Source organism: Rhinolophus hipposideros (assembly GCF_964194185.1).
Source record: "Rhinolophus hipposideros genome assembly, chromosome: 11".
NCBI classification, from domain to species: domain Eukaryota; kingdom Metazoa; phylum Chordata; class Mammalia; order Chiroptera; family Rhinolophidae; genus Rhinolophus; species Rhinolophus hipposideros.
The window spans coordinates 55,244,593-55,267,910 of NC_138057.1; the positions used below are offsets into that span (position 1 = coordinate 55,244,593).

Here is a 23,318-nt window from a genome sequence, read left to right on the forward strand (position 1 = left end):
CATCCTTAAGTGCTCGGCCTCTCCTGGGGCCCAGGAATAGCATTCCACCATGGACCTGGTACAAAACACTGGACCCACCAGCCTCACCTGCTGGGTCCTCCCAGCCTCGGCCTCCTTTTCCGAGAAGGGTTTGTATTTGGTTCTTATCAAGGATGTTGTGGGCTGATTGTCATTGATGTTCCCCAGGGCCCAGAGGGAGAGCCTGGATTTGATGGAGCCTCCGGCCTTCCCGGGATGAAAGGGGAAAAGGTAAGAGGAAGGCGGGAGGGTTCTAACACATGGGAGCCCCAGGCCCACACTGCCTCTTTCTGACCTCTAAACTTGACCTTGCCTCTTCTGTGAATGACCCTCTCTAGTCACCTCCTGGTCCTCTCTGCTGGATGTGCCCATCCCAGGAGTCGTTGTGCCCAAACCTGAACTCAGCATCTTTCCTGTCCATTCCTGAAGCATCTCAGCTTTGATGAACGGTGCCTCCATCTACCCAGTCACCTGGAGTCAAAGATAGTCTTCTCTAATTCCTCCTTCCTCTCCCTTTCTTTCCGTGATCTGTCTGTTGCCAAGGCTGGCCAACTTGACATCCACATCTCTCACCTCTCTGTCTACCCTGGTCTGACATTCATCTCTCCTTGTTCTCACTATGGCACCAGGCTCCTCACCTGTGCTCCATTCTCCCATCCACAGTCCAGCCTCCACGTACCTTCCCAGCCCATCTTTCTATATCAGGCTCTCATCAGTCACTGCCTGCAGGACAAAACCCTAAGTATTTACAGGCCCTTCCAGAGCTGCCTTTCTAGCTCCATCTCCCACAGAGCCCTCACAGGGCCTCTGGGCCAGCCAGCCCTACTGAAATGCACTGGACATGCTCTTTCTCCACGGCCTCCTGGCCTCAGCACCTGGTTTACTCTCTGTCTCAGATGTCCTTTTCCTTTTCTCATTCTCCAAAGCCCCATTCAGATATATCCCATGGGAAGCTCTCCCAGACTCCTTATGAGCAGAAAGCATGCCTCGTTCCTCCACTCTCCATTAACACAGTATTTATTCTGCTAAGACCCCACCTAGCCAGTGACATGACAGCTGTTAGCTTCCCTGTCGGGCCCCACCCCCACCCTGACAACCCAGAGCACCAGTACAGTCCGTGTATCCTTAGAACCTAGAACTGGCCTCTGTTAATCTTTGATGAATGAATGCAACTTCTTTCCGGCACCATCTTAATCTTCCATTCCTGGAGTCTTGCATGCCTTCAGTCTCTTCATTCTCTGTAAGCATCTTGTCACCTGTCTATAAGCCCTAGTGGCACTGTGGAGTGGAGTCCCTGCCCCTCCTGTGTTCTCAGCCTGGTTGGTGAGATAAGCCATGTCCCACAGAGTGGGGGCAATAAAGATAAGGTCAGCCAGCTAGGATGCAGTCTTGAGTTTCACGGGGCTTCAGAGGAGGGAGGGTCCCCCCAGCTGGGATGGGGAGTGGGGCTTTTGCTGGATACCACCTGGATGAGGTCATGCCAGCTTCCTAGGTACCACCATCCTCACAGAAATGAATTTCCAGTTTCTGTCAGCTCTCCAGTGTTTTTATTTTAATTGAAACAGTAACTGGATTATCTTGGAAAGTTCATTTCTCAGAAAAAAAGAAGAAATAATTGTCAAGCTTTATAGAACTCATTTTTATATGTACCAGCTATTTCATAAGAAATTAAATTTTGCAGGAAACATCACAGACCTACACTCATCTTCCCTGTTCGCACTAGCTTCCCCCCATACACCCCTCCCACACTTGTCTGGCACTTAAAAATACCCACGCCCATATCCGCACACAAACACCCACGCAGGCACAGTCTGCAACTGCTCAGAGAAGCAGCCGTTCACAGAGTGGCAGGCTTGCCCAGAATAATTGTGGAAGATAAATCACATTTTTCCCCCTGAAATTTGCTATGATTCCTAATCAATTGCACTGTGTGTATATGATGCTTTCTGGTCAAGTAAAAGCAGAAGCAGAGTCTAGAAAGACTTGGAAATTTGCATCTGGAGAGCTCAAGGGGAACTTTCCACATGACGTTTACCAAAAAAAAAAAAAAATAAAATAAAATAAAATAAAATAAAATAAAATAAAAATAAATCAAGGAGCATGGTCTGGATGTAAAATAATAAAAACGTGCTCAAGAAAAGGAACATCTCAGGAATATAACACACGTAAGATCCAATAATACATTTGATCCTTGACTCCCTTCCACAGTACCTATTCTTCAGCTTGCACATCTCCAGTAACAAGGGACTCATTTCCTGCCTAGGCAGTGCTTTGCACGGTCCCATGAACACTTGTAGGGAGGTCTTTCTTCATGCTATGAGGAAATCAGCCCCTCTTCTCACTTGCAGGGCACATAGATCAGTCTAGGCAGTTGTCTAAAGGGGGCGGGGATTCCCCAAAGAGTAAGCTTCACTTTATTTGTCTGGAAAAAAATATTGTTATATATAATCATAATTGTCAAATGTGGGATTGTCACCAAAATGTGGATGATCATTAAGAATTTATCAAATAGATTATTCTATGTTGAGTTCCATGATAGAAATGTTCCTTAATTTATTTTCCCCAAATTCAGATGAGCAGCTAACTCTTGAGATTCTTAGCCCATGAAGGAATAGGTGAAAAACTGGCTGGAGATGGACCTCTGGAAAATTTCTTCCTGCTTTTTGCACTGCAGATTCTGCCATCCAGTTCTTCAGCCCAAATCTAGGATTAACAGTTGTCATTCTTTTCCTTCTTTCACAATCGGAATCACTCATTGTCTTCTTCAGTCTCAAAAGGTGCCAAGACCTCCAAGTAGAAAAGGGTTTGTGCTTGGAAATTTTCCTCAGTGCCCAGAATTGCTGAGGAATGTTCAGCTTCTAATAACCGGTTATGAGTAATCTCACTGAGCTACCTAAATGTCATTGTGTGCATTGTACAAAATCGTCCTAGAAAAAGTGCTACATCCCTCAGTGCTGAATATCACCATGGTCACCTTCGCAGTACTCCCCTTGGGAAGCTATGCACCCATATAATGCCTAGTCCATCCTTCAAAGCAATTTTGGAACTTTTTCTGGAATGACGGTCAGAGCCGTCGTCATATTACTCTTGATGTCCTGAATGTCATCAAAGTATCCTCCTTTCAATATTTCCTTTACCTTCGGGTAAAGAAAGAAGCCATTGGGTGCCAGATCAGGTGAGTAGGGAGGGTGTTCCAATACAGTCATTTGTTTACTGGCTAAAACCTCCCTCACAGACAGTGCCGTGTGAGCTGGTGCATTGTCGTGATGCAGGAGCCACAAATTGTTGGCGAAAAGTTCAGGTCGTCTAACTTTTTCAGGCAGCCTTTTCAGCACTTCCAAATAGTAAACTTGGTTAACTGTTTGTCCAGTTGGTACAGATTCATAATGAATATTCCCTTTGATATCAAAAAAAGGTTAGCAACATCGTTGCAACAAGTTCGCGAACTTAATTGTCAGGCCTCGTAAAACCAGCTTCTGTCTTTTCCATGATATGTAAAAGCAATGCAAATAAGTCATCATCACCTTCCCTTTCTCCAAGTAATCCTAACTTGGCTGTGAGCAATCTCCAAATCTCCTGTAATAAAGGACAGGGTACACCTCCAGAACCTGAGCCTGGAGCTGCTCCTAAGTAGGATCTAGGAGTGGGTAACAATTTGTTTCAATTAAACATTCTAATATTGGCCTGATTTCCTATTTTATATCTTCTTTCATCATCAGACGTGTATGGCCCCAATAAAACCAAATAAACTATATAGTCAGTTGTAATTGTTATCATTGAGTTATCGGTATAACAAATACTATGAGCAAAACCAACAAGCACCCACAGACAATAAGTTGTGCAGTTTGGAAACCACAACAGGAATAATATCTGTGTATTTGTTAGTTTTTTCTGATATTCCTGTATGATGAAGTCTGATAATGGCCTTAGCAAATCCAGTTACCGTAATGAGTGGAAATTTCTAATGAGTTCTAAACCATGATTTTGCAACATGCAACACTCCTGCCTGCTCCTGGTCCTTTCACAGTGTTTCTGAGGTAGAACTGATCTCTCACAACCAGACTTGGCAGCTGTGCTGGTTGTAATTCCAAGATAGTGCATGGCCTCACTACTCAATTCTTTCACTGAGGAACGAAGTAAAGCTCTACCGTCACCATTTCAGGAGTATGGGGTCTTTGCTGATCCTTTTAATTGGGACTCCCACTTTTCACTCTCCCTCTTCATGTGAATTCCAATAAGATGAGCTCTTTTGTCCCCAAGCTGATCTGCTCATATTCCAAAACGGTAGCCACCAAATCTGTGAGCCAGTGGAATGGGCCCAAATACTATCTCTTCACACACAGGGCGTCTGTGGCCTGATTTTTGTTTTTTCTGTAATTCTCTCTTCAGATGTGCCTCTTCTGTTATTCAGCCCTTCTATAGAATTCTTTCTTTCAACAGCTGTATATTTTTATTTCTAAGATCTCTAATTGATTCTTTTTCATAACCACTGTTCTTATTTCATAATCGTTTGTCTTGGTTTCGTGGCTGTAAAATCCTCCCTTTTCTCCTTGAGAATATATATTATGTACTTAAAGTCCTTATTGGGTTGTGTTCCTAACCCTGTTTCCTCAGACATACATTCCATTCTTGACATTGTTTTCTCTCTTTCATAATGTTGCTTTCCCGCAGATGAGCGTTGTTTCTTGCTTGTGTGTATGCTTTCGAAATTGGAATCCCTCTTTGGTTTGTTTTCTGTATGTGTTTGTACAGATTGTTAGGAAGTGGACAATATTACTTCTGGGACATCCAGCTTTCAGGAAGGGGATGGGACGAGTCGATGTGCCATCAGACAAGCACCTCAACAGCTGATCTTAGGAGTTTGGGTTATACCTGGATTTCCCAGTGTTCCCTAGCCCCTGGGCTCTGGCCTATCCTTTTGTTCCAGGAAACAACTCTTATTGTTCTTGTACTAGCAGTGAGAATGGGAGGTGAGGAGAGATGGGTGGGCTCTATGGCTGCCCACTCCAGAATATCTACCTGCCTTCCTGTCAGAACCACACCCTGCTGCTGGCCTCCACCACCACTTTGCCCCATGCTTCTCTCCCATGTTTTCTCTCCATGACTGAAGCCTCTGGCTTTGGCTTTCCAGCTGTTTTCCCTTTGGCATTCTTCACTATTTCAGGTTCAACATGATGCTCCATCTTATTTTTAAGCATGACTCTTTTGGAACTATTCACTCTGTCATTTCTATGGAATTGGTATAGGAGAGGAACTCTAGCCCAAGGAAACAGGACTGGGGGAAGGGCACAGATTTAGACGGCAGGTACAGTGTCCTCAGGTGTCAGAGCCTACGGTGCAATTGGGGGCTCCTTCTCTCGTGAGTGCTATTAAGGTTTTCTCAGCAATTCTCCAGCCGGGGTCCCCCCACTTACCACTCTTGACCACCAGCCCCTCTTGGTCCTCCCCTCTGCTCAGAGCTTCCCTAGGAGACCTGTGGACTTGCAATTTGCTTCAGTGCAACACACAACCCCCCACCCCCACCCCCGCCATGCTGGGGCCACTCCAGCCAGTTTGGGTCTTTAGTGTTTTTTTCCGGAAGATAGTCACTCATCTTCCCACATATCTCTAAACGTACAGTAAATATATATCATGTTCTTAAAGCCCGTTCCTTGGCTTCAAGTAGGAGAAGTACTGGGAAAAGGGACCGCCCAGTACACTGACAATTCTCCAAGGGAATTCTTCCTCTATGATCTCTTCACGGTTAATCTTCAACTTCTCTTTTTTACCCTTGAAGTAGGTGATGAGCTAACAGTTGAAAAATGAGTTTCACAGCTTTCAGCAGGACTTGCTGTAGCAAACTGACAACTATTGTAATGCGCTCAGCTTTGAGACATCAGCCAAAACCAAGATTGGAAGGGTCCCATTACTTAAGAGTCCATAATTTTACATTTCTTCTGAACATATTTAATGAGCTATATAGTCATTGACTCTTTTTTGTTTGTTTCTTTGTTTGCTTTTCAGGGAGCAAGAGGGCCTAATGGCTCAGTTGGTGAAAAGGTAAATAAATAAATAAATAAAAACACCCTATTTCTTCCTTCCTCCCCTTCCTTTGCATTTACTATAATTGGACTGCTGAGCCGCAGTGTTGAATGCCATGGAGCGGAGAGAAACACATCTCAAAGCAACTGCTCAGGGAAGGCAGAACAGCGGGAGGTAGAGGGGAGTGAATAACCTGTGAGGTTATTCTCCTTCCTCACCCCGCCACACAAATGCACTCAAGTGAGTGCTTTAGCTTATCTCCAAGTGCAATGTCAATTAGCTAGACAGCTGTTTCTGGACCATTAAGCAGTACCGATCAGAGAATTCATTAATTTAAATAAGCCCAAAGAATGATTTTCTGACTCGGGGGTGGGGGGTGCGGGGGGGTGGGGGGGGGTGTTCTTCCTTCCGTTAGTGAACCCAGGTCTGAGTCGTCAGCCTGTTCTCTTCCCTACAGGGTGACCCCGGCAACAGAGGCTCGCCAGGACCCCCAGGGAAAAATGGACAAGTTGGCATTCCTGGGATCATGGGACCCCCAGGGCCTCCCGGGCCCCCTGGACCCCCAGGCCCTGGATGCGCAACGGGACTTGGATTTGAGGTACTTTTTGCTCTTTCTATGGTTAGAGAATAATGTGCCTTAAGGACTCTGGGAAGACCAGTGAACCAACCCCTGGTCCGAGGGCAGGGACTATGCCAATTCCCACCAAGCCCCAGCTCCTGAAACCACACCTGGTGCAGGTACGTGCTCAGGAATTGGATCTGAAATGTTCATTCTTCTTCCTTACCCAGGATATTGAAGGCTCTGGAAGCGTCAGGCTACTGCATGAACCCAGAGCCTCTGGACCAATGGCTTCGATTGTAGGTTAACTTCTGAAACCTTCATTTTATGGGGTACCATCCTGACTGTGTTACTTTTAATAATTCACCTCCCCTGTACCCCCAGCTCCAAGCTGTGCAATGGGGAGACTAGGTGCTCTTTATAGTGTGTTTCTCTGAGGAGCAGCACAGAAATTTTGCACCAAACATCATGTGGAAAAACTAGAAAGTTATTTTTCTCTCTCTGTCTCCTGCCAGTCCCTAGCACCTGCCATTTCTGCTTCATTGCCTTCTTGCTGCCCCATTCAATACTGAAACTCCCACTCTTTCCAAAACCCCATGCTCCTGACAGGTGCCCCTCCCTGCTGCACCTAGCCAGGAAGGTGGGAGGTGTTATCCATCTTCTGCTATGATACTTGCTCTCAAGAGGACCAACCTCCCGGATCTCATTAGCTTCGTCAAGTAGGACCTGAGCTGAGCAGTCAGCCCGGGAGGAGCAGAGCACAGCCTGCTCCATGACTGACTAAAGACCTTCCCCATCCCACCCCCCCACCACAGATGCAGAGTGCTCTGAGATTCAGGGTCCAGAGGACATTCACCCTGTGCGGGCAGAGGGTCTCTGGTCTTCTTGTTCTCTGTGGGGTGTTCCTTCTGACTTTGCAGGGGAAATTTGCCCCTCATATTTTGCTCCTATCGTCTGGACAAAATCCATGCGAGAGTGTATGGAGAGATGGTAAGATCCAACAATAGACAGGGAGTGAGCAAAGTGAACACAAGAAAACCGAAGGATATTTATTTGTTTCTTTTTTTTGCCAGGGTCCCAAAGGAGAAAAAGGAGACCTGGGACCCAAGGTGAGGTCACAGAACTGAGGTGGGTTAGGTGGACTGTCCAGCCTGGTTCTGGGAGCATTGTCCCTGTACAATGAATTGTTTTTCTGCTCTCACTGCTGTATCCAGGGTGAAAGAGGGATAGATGGAACCAGCGTTATAGGACCCCCTGGGCCCAGGGGGCCCCCAGGCCGCATCGAGGTCTTGTCTAGTGTGAGTACCATCCAGGTCAGAACGTGGCTATGTATTTCCTGCCTTTGCTAAAGGGGAGAGAAGATGCTCCACAACTTCAGGGCCTTCGGGGCTGCTGGTTAAGCAGGGGGCACACAACCGGCATCTGGCGTTGGAGTTGCCACCTGCCAGCATGCTGCGCCTGTCTGTTTCTACCCCAGTACCACTATTCTCTCACATGGTGCTTCCAGAACACTCTTCTGGTTGGCAGCATTTGCAGTCAGGAGAATGGCTGTAACAGAGCTAATACAGAGGCAAAGGAACATAAGTGGGGACACAACGGAAAAAAGGCAGTGTGGGATATGAGAAATCAAGGAAGACTTTCTACAGGAAGAGTCTTTGAACAGGGATTTGAAAGCTGAGATGGATTTTATCAGGTAACCGTGGAGAACAGGACTTCCAGAATCCAGGTGGCAGGGATACTTTGAGCCAAAGCACAGAGTAGAAAATCTATTCTGAGCTGATGGGCATGGGTATGGGTGGAGAGTGATGGAAATGTGTAGAGAAGAGTGGGATGTGGGCTGGGACCAGATTATGGTCCACTTAATATTAAGACATCACATGTGTGAAAAATAGTTGTCCTTCTGAGAGAAATAATGTCATATGATAGACAACAGAAAGGTAAAAGTCACAAATAACTAGAAAAAAGATAACTAGAGTAAAAAATGTGTGTGTGTGTGTGTGTGTGTATGTGTATATGTATACACATATACATATGGTTAATATGGTTAAAAATATCAAGTGTGGGTAATGGTGTGGTGAAACATAATCTCACATGCTTTGGTAGAAGTGTAAATTGTATGGCCTCTTTAGACAGCTCTTTGACAATCTGTTAAAACTAAAAATGCCCATACCCAAAAATTCCACATGGAAAGATCTGAGCGAAAAAAGAAAAGTGAGGACTAATACATACAGTCTGATACCATTTATATAAAATAACTACATGGATGTGCAGCGTAGGGAATATAGTCAATAACATTGTAATAACTATGTGTGGTGTCAGATGGGTACTAGACTTATTGAGGTGATTACTTTGTAAGTTATATAAATGTCTAATTACTATGTTGTATACCTGAAACTAATATAATATTGTATGTCAACAGTAAAATAAATAGAAAAAAGTAAAATAACTACGTGGACAAACACACAGACCACCACTAACACTACAAACTTTCCGTGGGGATACATGCACACACACACACACACACACGTGTGTGTGTGTGTGTGTGTATATATATATATATATGAGGTAGGACAATTAAGTTTGTGAACTCATCCTAGAAAAAGTGCTATCTACCTCATTGCTGAATATCACTAGGGTCACCTTCGAAGTACTCCCCTGGGGAAGCTATGCACCAACACCAGCACCTAGTCCACCCTTCAAAGCAATTTTGGAACTTTTTCTGGAATGGCCATCAGGCCATCAGAGCTGTCATCGTATTACCCTTGATGTCCTGAATATCATCAAAATGTCTTTTTTTTCAATATTTCCTATATCTTTGGCTAAAGAAAGAAGTTATTGGGTGCTAGATTAGGTGAGTAGGGAGGGTTATTTGCTTACTGGCTAAAAACTCCCTCACAGACAGTGCCGTGTATGGTGCTGCATTGTCGTGATGCAGGCTCATTGTCGTGAGCCAGGAATTGTTGGAGAAAAGTTCAGGTTGTCTAACTTTCTCACGCAGCCCTTTCAGCACTTCCAAATAGTAAACTTGGTTAACTGTTTGTCCAGTTGGCACAAATTCATAATGAATAACCCCTCTGATATCAAAAATGGTTAGCGATATCGTTGTAACAAGTTCGCAAACTTAGTTGTCAGACCTAGTGTGTGTGTGTGTGTGTGTGTTTGTGTGTGTGTATACATTTAAAATTTTAAAAGAGAGAAAACAATCATGTATTATGTAATCTTAAGACTGGTTGAAAGAGCAAAGCAATAAGGCAGCTCCGAGCTGCTTTCTAAGCAGTGGGAGGGGTGGGTGTGTTGGCAGTGGGTTAGGGTGTAATCAGTATCTGTCCAGGTGCTGCCATGCTGGGTGACTTCAGTTCACTGCTGGGAACATGGTGGAACATGTGCTACCCTCTGTCTCATTGTGTGATTTTTCTCTTTTCAGTCTTTGATCAACATCACTCATGGATTCATGAATCTCTCAGACATTCCTGAGCTCATCGGGCCTCCGGTGTGTATCCACAGTCCCCTAGAGTGAGATCCCTCCCCAGACGTCCCTGTTGAAACTAAATTGGGTTGGTTTGGAATTCTTTTAGCTGCTGAAGCATGGATCTAGAATACATCCAAGTAGAGTGGAAAGAGAACTTTGTATTTCTGAGATGTTGCTATCACATTAATTTGACCATGCAGGGAGTTTTGTCCAATTCAGTGGAAGCTCCAGTCCCATGCCTCAGAAATATGTATAATGGAAATCAGAGAAGCATAAGTAACACACGGATTGACATCTGTGCAACACTTTTGGCTTGCTTTTATTTTTTACTTTAAAAAAAACCTTTTATTTATGTAAGTGTGTTTTTCCAGGACCCATTAGTTCCAACTCAAGTAGTTGTTTCAATCTAGCTGTGGAGGGCACAGCTCAGTAGCCCATGTGGGGATCAGACCGGCAAGCTTATTGTTAAGAGCTCTGCACTTTAACCAACTGAGCTAACCGGCAGCCCCTTGGCTTGCTTTTATTGACATGATCTCATTTCACAGAACCGGAAGAGCCTAGAGAGATCTGTCCTTGTACTAATGGAGAAACTGGCACATGAGGAGGGGAAATGACTTGCTTTAGTCTTTCTAGCCCCATGTTAGACATCAGGAACGTGCGAAGAAGCGATATCATTTCTGCAAGCCCACAGAGTCAGTTCTTGGCACAACAGGACCTAAGAGGAAGGAAGCTTCCTTAGCTTGTGCAAAAATCCCCATTGCATCTTCCAGCACCTGCTGGTGACAGTTGGGGAGAAAGGAAGACCTCTAGCCTTAGTAGCCTTGGTGATCCAGTCCCATCTCTGCTACACACCACTCTGAACCTCTGGTCCTCTTTTCTGATAGCTCCTCACCAGCCTTTGGGGCAACTTATAAGAGGCGATGGGCGCCGGCCCGGTGGCTCAGGCGGTTAGAGCTCCATGCTCTGAACTCCGAAGGCTGCCGATTCGATTCCCACGTGGGCCAGCGGGCTCTCAACAAAAAAAGGCAAAACAAAACAAAACAAAAAAGAAAAGTGAAAACAAAACAAAACAAAAAAAACAACAAAACAAACAAACAAAAAAAAGAGGCGATGATTGTGAAACTGCTTTGCAAACTGGCTCTCTGTGTAAGCTGACCTGGAGATTGAGGCTTATACTTGCACAGCTGTTCAGTCCCGATGTCTGCTGGAGCTCCCCACTCCTGCAGTCCCCACTGAGGTTGGCTTGGACCCCCACCAGCCACTTCTGGGGAAAATTCAGTGCCCTTCCAGAGGCTTCCACAAATATCTGGGAGGTTCCTCTAGAGCCGGTTTCTCCTTCTGCTGAGTGACCTTTGTTGGTGGGTCATTTTGCTGTCTCTTTGTACCACATTCAGTGGGGCTCCCTTTCCTTGATTTCTAATAAAATCATCCAAAACACCCCAACAATCAAACCCTAACGTACACCAGCTAACAAGTAAAAGTCAGTTCACAGAGGGTCTTGGTTTTCCCCCAACTATTGGAGGTTTAAGATGTTTGTTTGGTGGGTTGATACTAAAGCAAAACACATAGCCTAAAATCAAAGATTGGGCATCATTGTTCTAACAGTCCCTGGGCCTTGTCTGTCTGCAAGTGACTCCACCCCTAAAATCCTCCTTCCTCCCCAATGCCTGCCCTCCTCTTCCGCAAATCCAGGCCCACTAGTCACCTGCATCCCTAATGGAGGACCAAGATTGTCCTAGTCAGAGGTAGTTCCCTCCGTGGGAGAACGCAAGTCCCAACCAGCACCCATATGCTTTTCCACCCCACTATATATAAAGTATATTAAGAAGCATGTTGCCATCCAGTTATCTCTCTCTGTGTGTATATTCTGCCAAACTCATATGCCTTTCATAGGTATGTGGGTGTCTGGGCTGGCAGGAAGAAGAGTCCTGGCCCACGTAGAGTGAACCACAAACTCTCTATGTCCCAGGGCCTTTAAAATGGCTGGTCCTTTAAAATGCATGCTCCTTCTGAGGGAAAAGAACAGAGTCTTTCCAATGTGCCCCCTCTCCCATCCCCAAATATCCCAGCACACCCTTTGGCCCCATTCCTCAGAATTTAGGAACTTGTTTTCTGAGAGTATTTGTCAAGGTCAAGTGCTGTATTCGTTGGCCCCAGCAGTTTCAGTGGCTGAGTGATTTCACAGAGGAGGAAGCTTCCACTTACAGTGCAGAGAGTTGTGATTCTGGGGAGCGGGGACTCTGAGTGCCTGTGCACAGTTTCTGGCTCTGTTACTCACCAGCTGTGTGACTCTGCAGGGTTATTTCCCCTCTTGGGTCTCAGCACCCTCTTTTGCAAAATGAATCTGTGGGAACATGCTTAAGCCTTTGGAAGGTGCTGGGAGGGAGTGGGCCCTGAAGTTATAGCATTCCTGCAGCCTGTGGAAATGCTGCTCCTTAACCACCTGCTTTGTCTCTGTTATGTCACAGGGCCCGGAGGGCACGCCTGGGCTTCCAGGGTTTCCAGTAAGTACCACAGTGGCCATCTTCCCTCTGTGTGCCATGGCTGTGCTCATTCTGTTCCTTCCACCTGGGATGCCAGTCTCCTCCAACTGCATGACCAAACTCTAGCACCATCTTGTTCATGTAACCTTTCCTCATTACCACCCCCACCGTCAGTGACCCTTCCCTCTGTTCATGGGGCTTTATTTTCACCTCTGCTATGGTTTTTCTCTGCCTTGAATAACAGCTATTTGTGCCCTTGTCTTTTTTCCTTGACTGCACTGTGATCAGCTTGTGGAAGGTTGGCTCTTACTCATCTCTCTCTCTACCCCAGAGCCAGCCACTGATTGGCTTCCTATGAATGTCAGTGGATCTGTCAAGCATTTCAAGTAGATATTGTCCAAGTAGATAATATTTGTAAAGAAAGAAGATGGTGGTGACGGTGGCTGGGGGGAGGGGAATCATAGACTAGAAGACCAATAATTAATAATAGTCTGTGTGCACCACACCGTGGGGTTTCCACCGTGGAAGGCGAACATGCATTTCTGTGTAGAAAGTGCTCTGATGGATAACTCACCCTTTAGCCCACAAGACCAGACAGGGACTTGTGAAAAGGTAAATACAAATAGTGCCTTTTGAGAGCAGACATCTGGTTATACGAGTCATTGTCACAGATATTAAGTGTCTGTTGGAGTTGAGAAGAGCTCACCTCTGACTGCGTGTGCAAAATTTGGCTCTGCAGAGGAGTGGATGGGCATTCCTGCAGGGGGAATGGCATGAACAGAAGTTCAGAGGCAATGGAGAGTGCAGAGAGGGTGAGGGAAAAGGCTCAACCCCTGGTGGTGTGGCGGGGAGTGAAAGATGAGGTGCTGAGGCTGGCTGGGATGGGTTTGGGTCGCAGGCTGGGATGTTTGGATCCCATCCATTAGGTAGTGGGGAGCCAGAGCAGGGGCAGGCTGCATGGAAAGTGAATGGTGGGTGGACACGGGCTGCAGGAGAACCTGGAAGACCCATGGGGAGGCAGAGGCAGCAGGACCAGGCTGTTTCCGTAATACCCATTGGAGGAAACCGAAGTTCAAAGACACACGGGACCTCCTAACACTCAGTGCTGTCTTCTTTCCCCAGACCACAATTTCTAGACCCCTTAAAATCGGGAACATATCATGACTACTTGTGACTTCCACCGACCAGGGCAATGGCACTCTCTGTTTTCCTACTTTTTGAAACAACTATTTCCGTTTGGTTAAATCACTTTAGTCTTAACAAGCAATAAAATACCCTCCAATGATTCCTTCTAGGGCCCTAAAGGACCAAAAGGAGACACTGGCGTTCCTGGATTTCCCGGACTAAAAGGAGAACAGGTAAGAGCGGCCCAGGTATCTGAATGGGGTTAACTTTTTTCTAAATTTGAGATATAATTCACATACCATAAAATCCACCCTTTTAAATTGTAAAAGTCATTGATTTTTAGTATGTTCACAGGGCCATACAACCATCACCACTGCCTAATTCCAGAACACTTTCATCTTCCCAAAAGAAATTCCGCATCTATTAGCAGTTACTCTTCAGCTGTTATCTTTTATAATCTCAAGGTTCCTCCAGGGTGAAGGTGGGCTGTGGGTGGAGAAATGGAGTTTCATCATAGTTTTGAAAAAGAAGTCAACCAACACTCCCCTGAACGCTGTAATCACATGGGCTGTGCTTTGTCTAACTTCCCGTTGGGCACCCTCACAGGAGAATGTGCTCCCTAAGAACAGTCCTCAAGCAGTTCCTTTTTCATAGCTCCAGTACTTAGCACAGGGCATGGTACACAAATGGCACTCACAAGATTTGTTGGATCAAAGAATGTATAATTAATGGCAGTTTGGGTCCAGAATCCTTGGAATAAATATGTAGTATGCAGAGCATGTACTGGGAACTCCCAGGGCACTGAACTAACCTTTGTACCCTCCACATGTGCCCCCTTAGAATTATCTTCCCAGGTGTTGCTTATACATAAGGGGGAGAATCCATAAACAGATTACAGAAAGTCCGGATTGGATGCATTCAGTCATCCATCCATTTATGGACTCATCGTCTCATATCCATTCCCTAAGGTATGCCAGCTGGAGTCCTGTACTAGGCACTAGGTACATAGATACAAGATAAGAGGAACAGACACACAAAGAGCCAACAGAGAGCATTGTCATTGCTGTTATGGAGGGTTCATGCCAGTGGAAGCAACCCGTGAGCCTGCCTTGGGGAGTCAAGAAGAGTGGGGTGTCTCGGAGTGTTAAGCTTCTCACTTTCTTCCATCCATCCCGCCCACCATTCCACACTAGCCCCAAGGACAAGAGAGGCTCCAGTGTCTGTTGAACCACAGTTCCAAGGGGTGGAGGGTTCAGTGTGCTGGGCAAAGGGCTCTAAGTTTGGTGCCACAAGGGATGATGTCTTGGGATGCCAGGAGCCCATGGAGATGGGGTGGGGCCAGGGCAACTCTGGCTTGGGAGGGGGCCTGGTCATGCAAGAGCGGCTCTTGCGTCAAATGCTGTTTCCTATGTGGCAAGTTCAGATGGATCTAGAGGGACCTATGTGCCACCCCCACCCTTAATCCTTGGCCACCTTGAAAACTGGGATGGGCGCCCAGGCAGCTCTGCTCCAGCCCTTGCAGCAAACGCACTTTCTCTCACTCTGCCTCTAATGCTTTTGTGCTTGCTTCTTGCTGCTGACGTGCTCAGGACTGCTTTTCCTCGTCAGCGGAGTGGTAAGATCCTAATATCAGGTGTGGGCTGAGGGGGTCAGAGAGAAGAGGCTGCTCACTCACGTTGACATCATTGCCCTGGCTGCATCCAGCCTGTAGAAGGGAGACTTCAGTGTGAGCCTGCCCAGCTTCCCAGGGAGTTGGGGTCCAAAGCCTGGGTGATCTAGAAAGTTCTTCTACCTGGCCTTTTCTCTGCACACATATCTTCTGGGAAGCTTCCTGGGATAGTAGATGGCTCTGCTGAGGACAGGATTGGGCGCAGATCCTGTGTCCCTGCCACCAGTCTACCCATCTGCTCTATTTCCCAACAACTGGGAAATTGCCGGGCAAGTTTGCAGAGGAGCCTGAAGTTTGCAGGCAAAGTTCCACATGGAGACACAGGACCCTGTGTTGAGAGAGGCCTCTAGTGTTCATACCTTCATCTCTTCCCCAATTTCAGATGTTTTAATAAGAAAAAGGATTCTTGTTGGGAACAGATCTCAAATCAAGTTGTTAGGAAAGCAAACCACCAAATATATTACCATAGGAGCCAGAGCTTCCCAGAGGGGTGCTGTGCAGCAAGAGGTTGGGCTGGTTCTGGGGAGTGAGGAGCCCTGGAGGTCTTGCAGGACGTTGACCTGTGCTTTCCAACAATGTCTCTGATGGCGCATGGAAAGAATAGCCAAGAAACCATTCAGTCACTTAGAAGGTGGTTGCAGGACTCTAGGGAGAGGTCATGACAGAGCAGTGGGGTCTGAGGGGGCAGAATGAAGACAGGAAAAATCATGGTGGTGGGACTGATAGGCCTTGGTGAGCCTCTGGAGGTGGCAAGGAGGACGCCAACTTCATCAAAAGATTCTCTGAATTGCAGGGTGAAAAGGGAGAGCCAGGCGCCATCCTGACAGGGGATGTTCCTCTGGAAAGGCTGAGGGGAGTAAAGGTAATTATGTCCCCAGACCCTGAAGGCACCCACCTTTGTTTCTGCAACAAACTGTGTTCCTCTGACTGAGAAGTCTGTATCTCCCTGTTTTAGGGGGAACCTGGAGTGCACGGAGCCCCGGGACCAATGGTAAGTCAGAGCATCTCTCAGCTGGGTCTAGACTGGAGTTTGAAGCATTTATCATACTTTAGCTCAATTATATTGAGTTGTTCCAGTTAAGAAAATAAAAAGGATGTGTCACAATGTATGTGTGTGCTAGGGTAGGTGAGCTGCAATTAAATAAAAATCCCAGTGGCTTCAGACAATAGCAGCTTAGGGTTCCCTCTTGTAAAGTCCACTGTGGTTGTTCCTAGGTGAGCATCTCCCCTCCAAGCAGTGACTCAGGGACCCAGGATGTTTGCAACCTGTGACTCTGCCATCTTGTGGATTCAGGGCCCCATTTGCATCTTCAGCTGGCAGGCCAAAGTTGGGGAGGGGGAAGAGACCATAGAAAATGATGAACATCATTTCTAGCACATTCTAAGCCAGAACTCAAATGCCTTGGTGAGTGGGAGACTCAAAAATCTGGTTTATCTGTGTGTCTAGGAAGGAGAGGCGAATCAGACGGTGTTGAACACTCACGGTTATACCACGGGTCTTGCCAGCTAAAGATTGCCACTGCCAGGGAACCCCTCAAAAGAACCCCAGAAAGTCCCTTTGGGCATTTTGGTTTCTGGTTGTGGAGCCACTGCTCATTTGCTGTGAGGCCTTGAGCAAGTCCTCTTCTCTGTCTAGGCTTTCGTTTTCCCGCCTATAAGTGAGGGTATCGAGTTAGTACTAGACGACACAGTAGTACCCTTCTTGCCTTACTTCTCTATGAATCTGTAACCCATTTGAGCTGCTGAATAGGTTTGAAGCCATCAGTTCTCCCTAGAATGAACCCTAAACTTCCCCATCATATATTTCTCCCCAAAGAACTAAGGAAATTCAGTTGTAGGACATCTACTGTGGATCAGACACTGTACTGATCCTTCACACAGATCATCTCATTTCACTCTCACCACCCTAAGAGGTGAATATCAGAAGCCCCATTTTATAGACCGGGAAACCACAGTCAAAGAGGTTAAGTAACTTGCCCACTGTCACACAGCTTATAAGTGGCACAACGGGGATTTGACCCACCCTGTGAGACTCTGCATCCAGGTTTTCCCTACTATTTCCCACTGCCTCCAATAAACACCTTCATTCTTCTGAAACATTTTGGGCTGGAGAATTGCACATGGGCTTTGTTTACTTACGGCAGGATCTCAGGCCTGGGGCGAAAGGACCTCACGTTGCTCTAGTAGACACGTCCTTGATGAATGGCCCATGACCTCCAAGATGCATCCTTCATAGGACCTTCTGAGGCCTTTGGTCCCTTAAGTCAGGCGGAATGCGTGTCCTGGACCTGGGTAGCTGAGGACTGCGGCAGACTGGGAAAGTCTTGTGTTAACCAGTGGTTAACTACTCACTGACATCTAATACCATGGGTAACACCAGTATCAGCATGTTGGCCACAGTCTGCCACAGATGGCTATGGCGGCTGTTCCCACTGCAGCTCAGTCACAGCTTGCCAGGCAGCCCGTAGGGAGGCACCTTCTTGTCATTGCATACAGGTGCCGTATGGGCCAGCTATGGCCCTTGTGATGAGTGTAGCTTTTAATTCCTTTACCAGTTCACTAGAGCCTTGGTATAGCCCATGGATCAGCAGCATCAGCATTAGATGGGAGCTTGTTAGAAGGCAGAGCCTTGGCCCCATCCCAGACCTACCAGGTCTGCATTTTGACAGGCTCCCAGGTGACACCTGTGCACGTTGTTTAGGAAGCTCTGCACTAGAACATAGCACCAAGAGCCCTCTGTCGGGTTTACAGCCTTCTGTCCTTGCTAGTCTTTCCCTAAGAGTAATGTGGGCTGGGTACTTTACATACAGAGCCTGTTTCAACTCAGTCTGTATTTGCCCTTTTTCAGGGCCTGGCTATCTATATTAATGGCAGCAAGAAGGGACTTGGAGGGCCCCAGGCTTAAGCCAGTCATTCCCCTGGGAGACAGGGCAGACCGGCCGCCGGAGTGGGAAGGTGTAGTCTGGAGGTAGAGCTTGCTCTGGGAAGAGGTAGTGCACTGCATGCATTCTGGATGCCAGAGGCATAGGGTTCCTACAGGACATTGGAACAGGGCAGTGGCTCTGGAAGCATGAGGCCATAGAAACCATGGAATAGGGTCCTGGGGTCAGGGACTCATCTGGAGAACTAGGATGCCAGACCAAGACTCTTGTCCTTAGGGACAGGTAGGAGCAAGGCAGAAACCAAATCTTGTAATCAGTCCGGGCTGGCATGACAGATGAGGCAGAACACGGAGAGCCCTGGGACATAAGACCTAGGAGAAAGGCCCACATTCTAAGCTGGCCCGGCATCCAGCTACCTGGGTTCCGTCATTAACCCTGACTGACGGAGGGTAGGTGCAGGGTTTGGGATGGAGGAGAGCCTACAGGAAGGGGTGGGATGGTGAGGGGTTGAGCACATGGTCCCAGCTGAGCACAGAGAGGCCAAGAAACAAGGAGCCAGGCAGGTGGACACTTTCTACTTGTTCCTTGCCCTTTTTCCTCCTGTCAATGGTTCATTGTCGCCCCAGCCCATGAAAGCAGGTGGGGTGCCCCCGATCTCCCTGGCCCTTGAGTTTCTCTTCTTTTCTGATATGGTATTTGTTTTGCCTCTAGGGGCCCAAAGGACCACCGGGACACAAAGGAGAATTCGGTTTCCCCGGACGACCTGTAGGTGTCGGTGTTCCTCAGACTGGATGTGAGAAAGGACACGTGGGCCAGGCTGGCCGGGGGGGCAGTGGGTTTACTAAGGCATCTTCTGTGGGTTTCAGGGTCGCCCAGGACTGAATGGTCTCAAGGGCGCCAAAGGAGATCGAGGGGTCATGATGCCGGTAAGTGCCCCAACCCCTGCCCCCACCCCACAGCACCCTCGGGATGGAGCTGCAAGGCCAGTGTCCAAACGAGGGATGAGAGAGTGCTGAATCCAGTGAGCAAGGCTTGCAGACAAAATGTTTAGGAATTTTCTTCTTCTTCCTCCACTGCCACTTCAAATATCCCCTAGCCCAGCCCTGTCCTCCAGCTCACTCTCAGGAGGGTTCCTGCCACCAAAAGCACCTCAGTGGAGCATAACTTCCTCATCGAGACCTAAGGGGGTGGGAGACAGCGATCTGCATATAGTCAGTAGTTCTGGTTTCAAATCCCAGCTCTTCTACTCGAGGGTAACCCCCCATCTTCCTTCCGTCACACACTCCCAGGGATTTTGCACACCAGCAGGGGCTCAGCACGTGCTTGTGCATGCCTAGAAGGTAGATCAGCTCCTTAGGCGGGGCCTCACAAGATGCAGACATGGAGGGCATCACCAGGGTCCAGGGTCTGTAATAAGGAAGCCAGCACTTATTGAGCACCTACCGTGTCCCTGACGCTGTAGAGAGTGCTTTTAAGGACAGTACCTCAGTCTTGGTAATAACTATCCTGAGAGACACGTAGTGGGGTCTTTGTTTCACACGTGAGGTAATGGGCCTATTAAAGTTAAGTGACTCACCAAAGGTCACCAAGCTAAGAAGCAAGTGCAGTTGCTGCTGCTGTTCGCACCACACTGTCTCTGCTTAGTATGCCCCGAAATTCAGAAAAGCAGTTTTCCTGAAGCGTTGAAGGGCTGGCTCACACTCGTCACACCCGCTGAAGCTACTAGGTAAAGCAGACACTGATGCCTTCACTTCGGATGATCAGTGCAGCTTCCAAATTAACTAGTCTCCTCGCCCCACCCCCTACCCCCCAGCCCCAACCCACCCTGCTGCAAGGTCCTGCTTGGGGGCCATGTTTAGAGGAGCAAACATTGCGTGGTATTAAGGCCAGGCTGGCCTGGCTTTGAAAGTGACTGCTATCTAGCAAGAGTTTTGCATTTATGAGACACTCCCAGGTACCATACCATGTGAAGGACCCCCACCCCACTTACCCCTGCATGCACTAGGGATGCATTGATAGAGAGGGGGTAGACTCAGTGCCAGCGGAGCACTGCTCTGGGAGTCAGAATCTGGGCTCCAGTCTTGGTTCTGCCATAAGTTGCTGTGTGGCTTTGAGCAAATTACTTCCCCTCTCTGGGTCTCATTATTTCCATATGTAAAACCAGAAATAATACGTGTTGCTCTGCTGTGTCACCGATGGGTCCTTGTGAAGATGCAATGAGTTCACGGGTTTATTTTTTTTATTTTTTTATTTTTTTAAATTTATTTATTTATTAGTTTCAGGTGTACAAGACAAGGTAATACTTAGACGTTCATCATTTATATCCCTCACACTGTGAACCCCCTCCCCCCATCCACTATCCCTCCGACCTCACACTGAACCATCACATTATATATATAAAATTATAGTTGGCATTCATTAATGTTTAGCTTCTGGTGTACAATGCCATGATCAGGTATCCACAGTATCCCTGAGGTGAGTTCACGGGTTTAGATGTGCTCTGTAGAAGGAACTGGCCTACCTGTGGGAGAAGTTAGTTGGCTTTATGGGAAACCCTTTTCCTTGTTGTGTCCCCTAAACCTGGGGACAGTATCCTGCAACTACCTCTGCACCCACAACAACCTGAATTCAGGAATGGCCGTTCTTTTCTCCCTTTAGGGCCCACCTGGCTTACCTGGTCCTCCAGGCCCCCCTGGACCACCTGGAGCTGTGGTTAACATCAAAGGAGTAAGTTAGGGGTGGAGTGGGGGGAGAGACTTTCATCATAGATCAGGAAGTGGCCACCCGACTGGCCTAAACTAGAGTCAGGTGTCCTGCTGGCCTCACTTCTCTTGTTCTCACTTCCCACAGGCTGTCTTTCCAATACCAGCCCGGCCACACTGCAAAACACCAGTAAGTAGCATATAGTCACCGCCATAAAGAGTGGGCTTTGGCATAGAAAGCAACTCAGAGAAGACAATCGGTCTTGCCTTGAGCCCCTTCTGTCCATTGATGTCCTCTTAGATATCGTCTATCACCTACATATAGACCCTTAAGTTACTAGAAGCTTCTAGATAACAGACTGCGGCAATGAAATATACTGGATCTTTTAAGAGTGCACACGCTGACAGTGTTTCTTTTAATTCAGTCAAAAAAGCAGTGTCTTTTGTTCTTGTAAGCAGATTAGCTTCATGCTTGGAGCAGTATAATAAAGGAAAATAGACTCCTTGAAAATATAGATGAGGAAAAACAAAATCAATTCTAACCAGTGCTCTTTGCGTTGGGAACTTTGGGTTAAAAATCTATAACTGACTGTATGCTCTCCTTTCCCAATTGTCATATTACTACCCAGCACACAACCCTAAGAGGCGGTATTCTCTCTCCATCTTTGTAATGACTCAGAAAAGCTCCCTGACTTGTCCAAGGTCACGGGACTGACTGAGCTGGGACCATCACTCAGGTCCCCTGACCACCAGTCAGCAGGTACTGGCACTGTGACTCCCAAGTGTCAGACATGTGGCTGGTCGCCCGGCTGGTCAGTGGCACTGTCCCTGAGATCTCACAGTGTTAGGAGTGTCCTGTTTCTGTGGGGAACCCCAGGGGGGTGGGCCTCTCCCTGCGCACAGACATTAGTCACAGCTCTATGCACCCTTTCGTTCATTCAACAAATATTGACTGAGTGATTACCAACTGCCCAGTACTCCATTAGGTCTTGGGGACACGGGTGAACTAGATAAGTGTGCCCTCTGTTCTCAAGAGCTTGCAAATGACCATTTAGAAAGATGTGGGTTCATAATTGAATGCCTATTGGGGGTAGTGATGAGGCTTGGGACCGTCGGAGGCTCTAAAATGACCCTGTTTGGCTGAGTGTTCGCCTCATCGTCGGTCCACGTCTAAACTTTGAAGCATCTAAGTCTGCTGGCCAGAGCTGTCGACTTCTGGCCTGGAAGGCAGAAGACAGGACCCACCTTTGTCAGGTGACCAAGGGCCCTGCTGGCTCCCAGATCTATGTGAGGACAGCAGAAACCAGGTCATGTTTGGGCTGAAGGCCTGAAGGGAAACAAAATATCAGTGCTGAAGGGACCCTCTGGAGAGATGACTGGCTGCATCCCACTTCCTGTCATATAGAAGGGGAGACTGCACCCCAGAGAGGCAAAAGGCCCCTCCAGGTCCCACCATGAGTTAGTGCCCAAAGGGGCACAGAAAACATGATTTTAGGCTTCACATAGACCAACCATGAGACAGTGCTCAACAAACTTAAGAGTATTGTGAAAAATACTACTGCAGTTACCATGACCTAGGACCATGGAACCATGGTTCACAGGAACCATGGCCTTGGGGGTCATGAGCTTACTTAAAAGAAGCCAAAGATGAGCTCAGAGCATTTCTGGTGAGTTTTTTATTTCGTGATGCTAGACATCCTGGAGGCTGGGTCATGGACCAGCTCTCAAAATGGACGCTTGAAAAATAAATGCTTCCTTTCACATCCAGCATTTCACAAGCCCCTTCGAATCTCAGCCCCTTTCTAACCATCACAAGTTACAGCTCACTGCTGGAGTGGAGGAACTTTATCAGCCAAGCTGCAAGATTCTAGTTTGAATCTGCTGCCTTCATCTTACCTAGAAATATTTTTCCTGGATGATTCCCATTCCTTCCCCTATCTTTTCTTCGTGACCCCTGAGCAGCTCGTGACCCTCCATCCAAAAGCATAGGGGAATCCTGGCGCCACATATCAACTAGGAAGAAGGTGAAGGTGGACTGTTAAAAGGAGGGTTGCAGCTGGCTCTGTTTTGATAGGTAAAGAAATGCAGGAATCTGGGAGCAAACTAGGAAGGAATGTTATCTAGAACAGCTCAGACTCCAGACCCCTGGCACTTAATGGGAAATCCAGAATAGCCCTCCCAACCTAATGATATCTGCCCTTTGTTACTTACCATGACCATCAGCTCCTGTTTGTTATGCTCACCCTTGATTATGCAAAGCTAATGGCAGCTCAGCTTCATGGCTGGGTACATCACTCACTCAGATGCTTCACCTCTCACATGAATCAATCTTAATAAGAAAGGAGACTAAGAATGCTCTTGGCTGACCAAACCAACACTGCTGTGTCTTG

The 23,318-nt window shown here is 47.3% G+C and overlaps 1 protein-coding gene across 2 annotated transcripts in view; it reads left to right on the forward strand.

Annotated features, from left to right (window-relative positions):
* Window positions 1–23,318, forward strand: part of COL15A1 (collagen type XV alpha 1 chain) — a 97,966-nt gene that overhangs the window by 57,419 nt on the left and 17,229 nt on the right. Inside the window, exons 15-29 of one of the 2 annotated variants that reach the window (XM_081066450.1) lie at window positions 187–249; window positions 6,022–6,057; window positions 6,497–6,637; window positions 6,829–6,897; window positions 7,672–7,707; window positions 7,813–7,896; window positions 10,023–10,088; window positions 12,536–12,571; window positions 13,846–13,908; window positions 16,138–16,206; window positions 16,300–16,335; window positions 18,938–18,991; window positions 19,093–19,152; window positions 20,885–20,953; window positions 21,077–21,118. In XM_081066450.1, the coding sequence (XP_080922576.1) occupies window positions 187–249; window positions 6,022–6,057; window positions 6,497–6,637; window positions 6,829–6,897; window positions 7,672–7,707; window positions 7,813–7,896; window positions 10,023–10,088; window positions 12,536–12,571; window positions 13,846–13,908; window positions 16,138–16,206; window positions 16,300–16,335; window positions 18,938–18,991; window positions 19,093–19,152; window positions 20,885–20,953; window positions 21,077–21,118 (924 nt within the window). The remainder of the gene's footprint in view (window positions 1–186; window positions 250–6,021; window positions 6,058–6,496; window positions 6,638–6,828; window positions 6,898–7,671; window positions 7,708–7,812; window positions 7,897–10,022; window positions 10,089–12,535; window positions 12,572–13,845; window positions 13,909–16,137; window positions 16,207–16,299; window positions 16,336–18,937; window positions 18,992–19,092; window positions 19,153–20,884; window positions 20,954–21,076; window positions 21,119–23,318) is intronic. The other variant, XM_081066451.1, reaches the window with a different exon arrangement.